This window comes from Pteronotus mesoamericanus, unplaced genomic scaffold (assembly GCF_021234165.1).
Source record: "Pteronotus mesoamericanus isolate MK-2021 breed Mesoamerican mustached bat unplaced genomic scaffold, CSHL_Meso_final scaffold_550, whole genome shotgun sequence".
Lineage (NCBI taxonomy): Eukaryota > Metazoa > Chordata > Mammalia > Chiroptera > Mormoopidae > Pteronotus > Pteronotus mesoamericanus.
Window position 1 is genome coordinate 845,857 of NW_026555322.1, and position 775 is coordinate 846,631.

Below are 775 nucleotides of genomic sequence, written 5' to 3' on the forward strand. Positions count from 1 at the left end.
TATATAAATGTACATTATGTATACATAATGTTTTGCAATGCCTTGCTTTCACTTTACAATACACAATGAGCATCTTATGCAAATGACTGAAACAGGCTGTTAAATTAATGAGATTGGGTCAAAAGATGCGATGTCAGTAACAAGTTATATGTAAATCAAAGGAACATGGAAGGGTTGGAGTAAAATTAGCACAGAATTGCAGACAAAAAGAACTCAGTGGTGGCGATATTCAAACAGAAAATAGTTGAATTCAGGACAGAAATGTATTACATGGGATAAGGACGTCCTGGGAATGCCTGTGATTAGAATGCAGACCTCTAAACTTCTTTCTCAGACCTCTTATCTCTTCCAAACACCTTTCTATCTCATCTCCCTTTCTTGTCATTTCTTCATTATTAAAATGCCTATAATCTATGTCTTTTTTAAGTTCCTTTAGAGATTGAAGCAGCCTTTGCCTAAAATTGCCTTCAGTTTGATGGCGTTCAAATTCTCCACAGGGGCCTTTTCCCTCTCTCTTCAGCATGCTGCGCTTGGGTTTTCCTTCATTTTCTTTGCAGGGTTTTTGCATGATGTAGTTGTTTCCTGCTTAAGTCCAGGGAGAAAATGTGGGGTGAGATTGTTTCATTTCCTTTGGTTCAGGATTGTCAGTTTTTCTTTGAAACAAGATGCTCGCCTAATCTCCTGCCTCCGCCACACAGGTCCAGACCTCAGAAATTTGATATTTCTCCCCTTTTTACCCTCCTCCTCTCTGTCTCCTTTCCCCGCCTCCTTTCCC

The 775-nt window shown here is 39.6% G+C and overlaps 1 protein-coding gene across 1 annotated transcript; it reads right to left on the reverse strand.

The window, feature by feature from the left end:
• Positions 1-250: 250 nt before the first annotated feature.
• TCEAL7 (transcription elongation factor A like 7) lies at positions 251-568 on the reverse strand. The gene has a single exon (XM_054561849.1). It carries the CDS (start codon positions 566-568, stop codon positions 251-253), a length of 318 nt encoding a protein of 105 aa, XP_054417824.1.
• Between the last annotated feature and the right edge of the window lie 207 nt (positions 569-775).

What these genes read in the sequence shown, in the direction of transcription:
- TCEAL7 (XM_054561849.1), bottom strand. Translation starts at nt 568, where the DNA reads ATGCAAAAACCCTGCAAAGAAAATGAAGGAAAACCCAAGCGCAGCATG.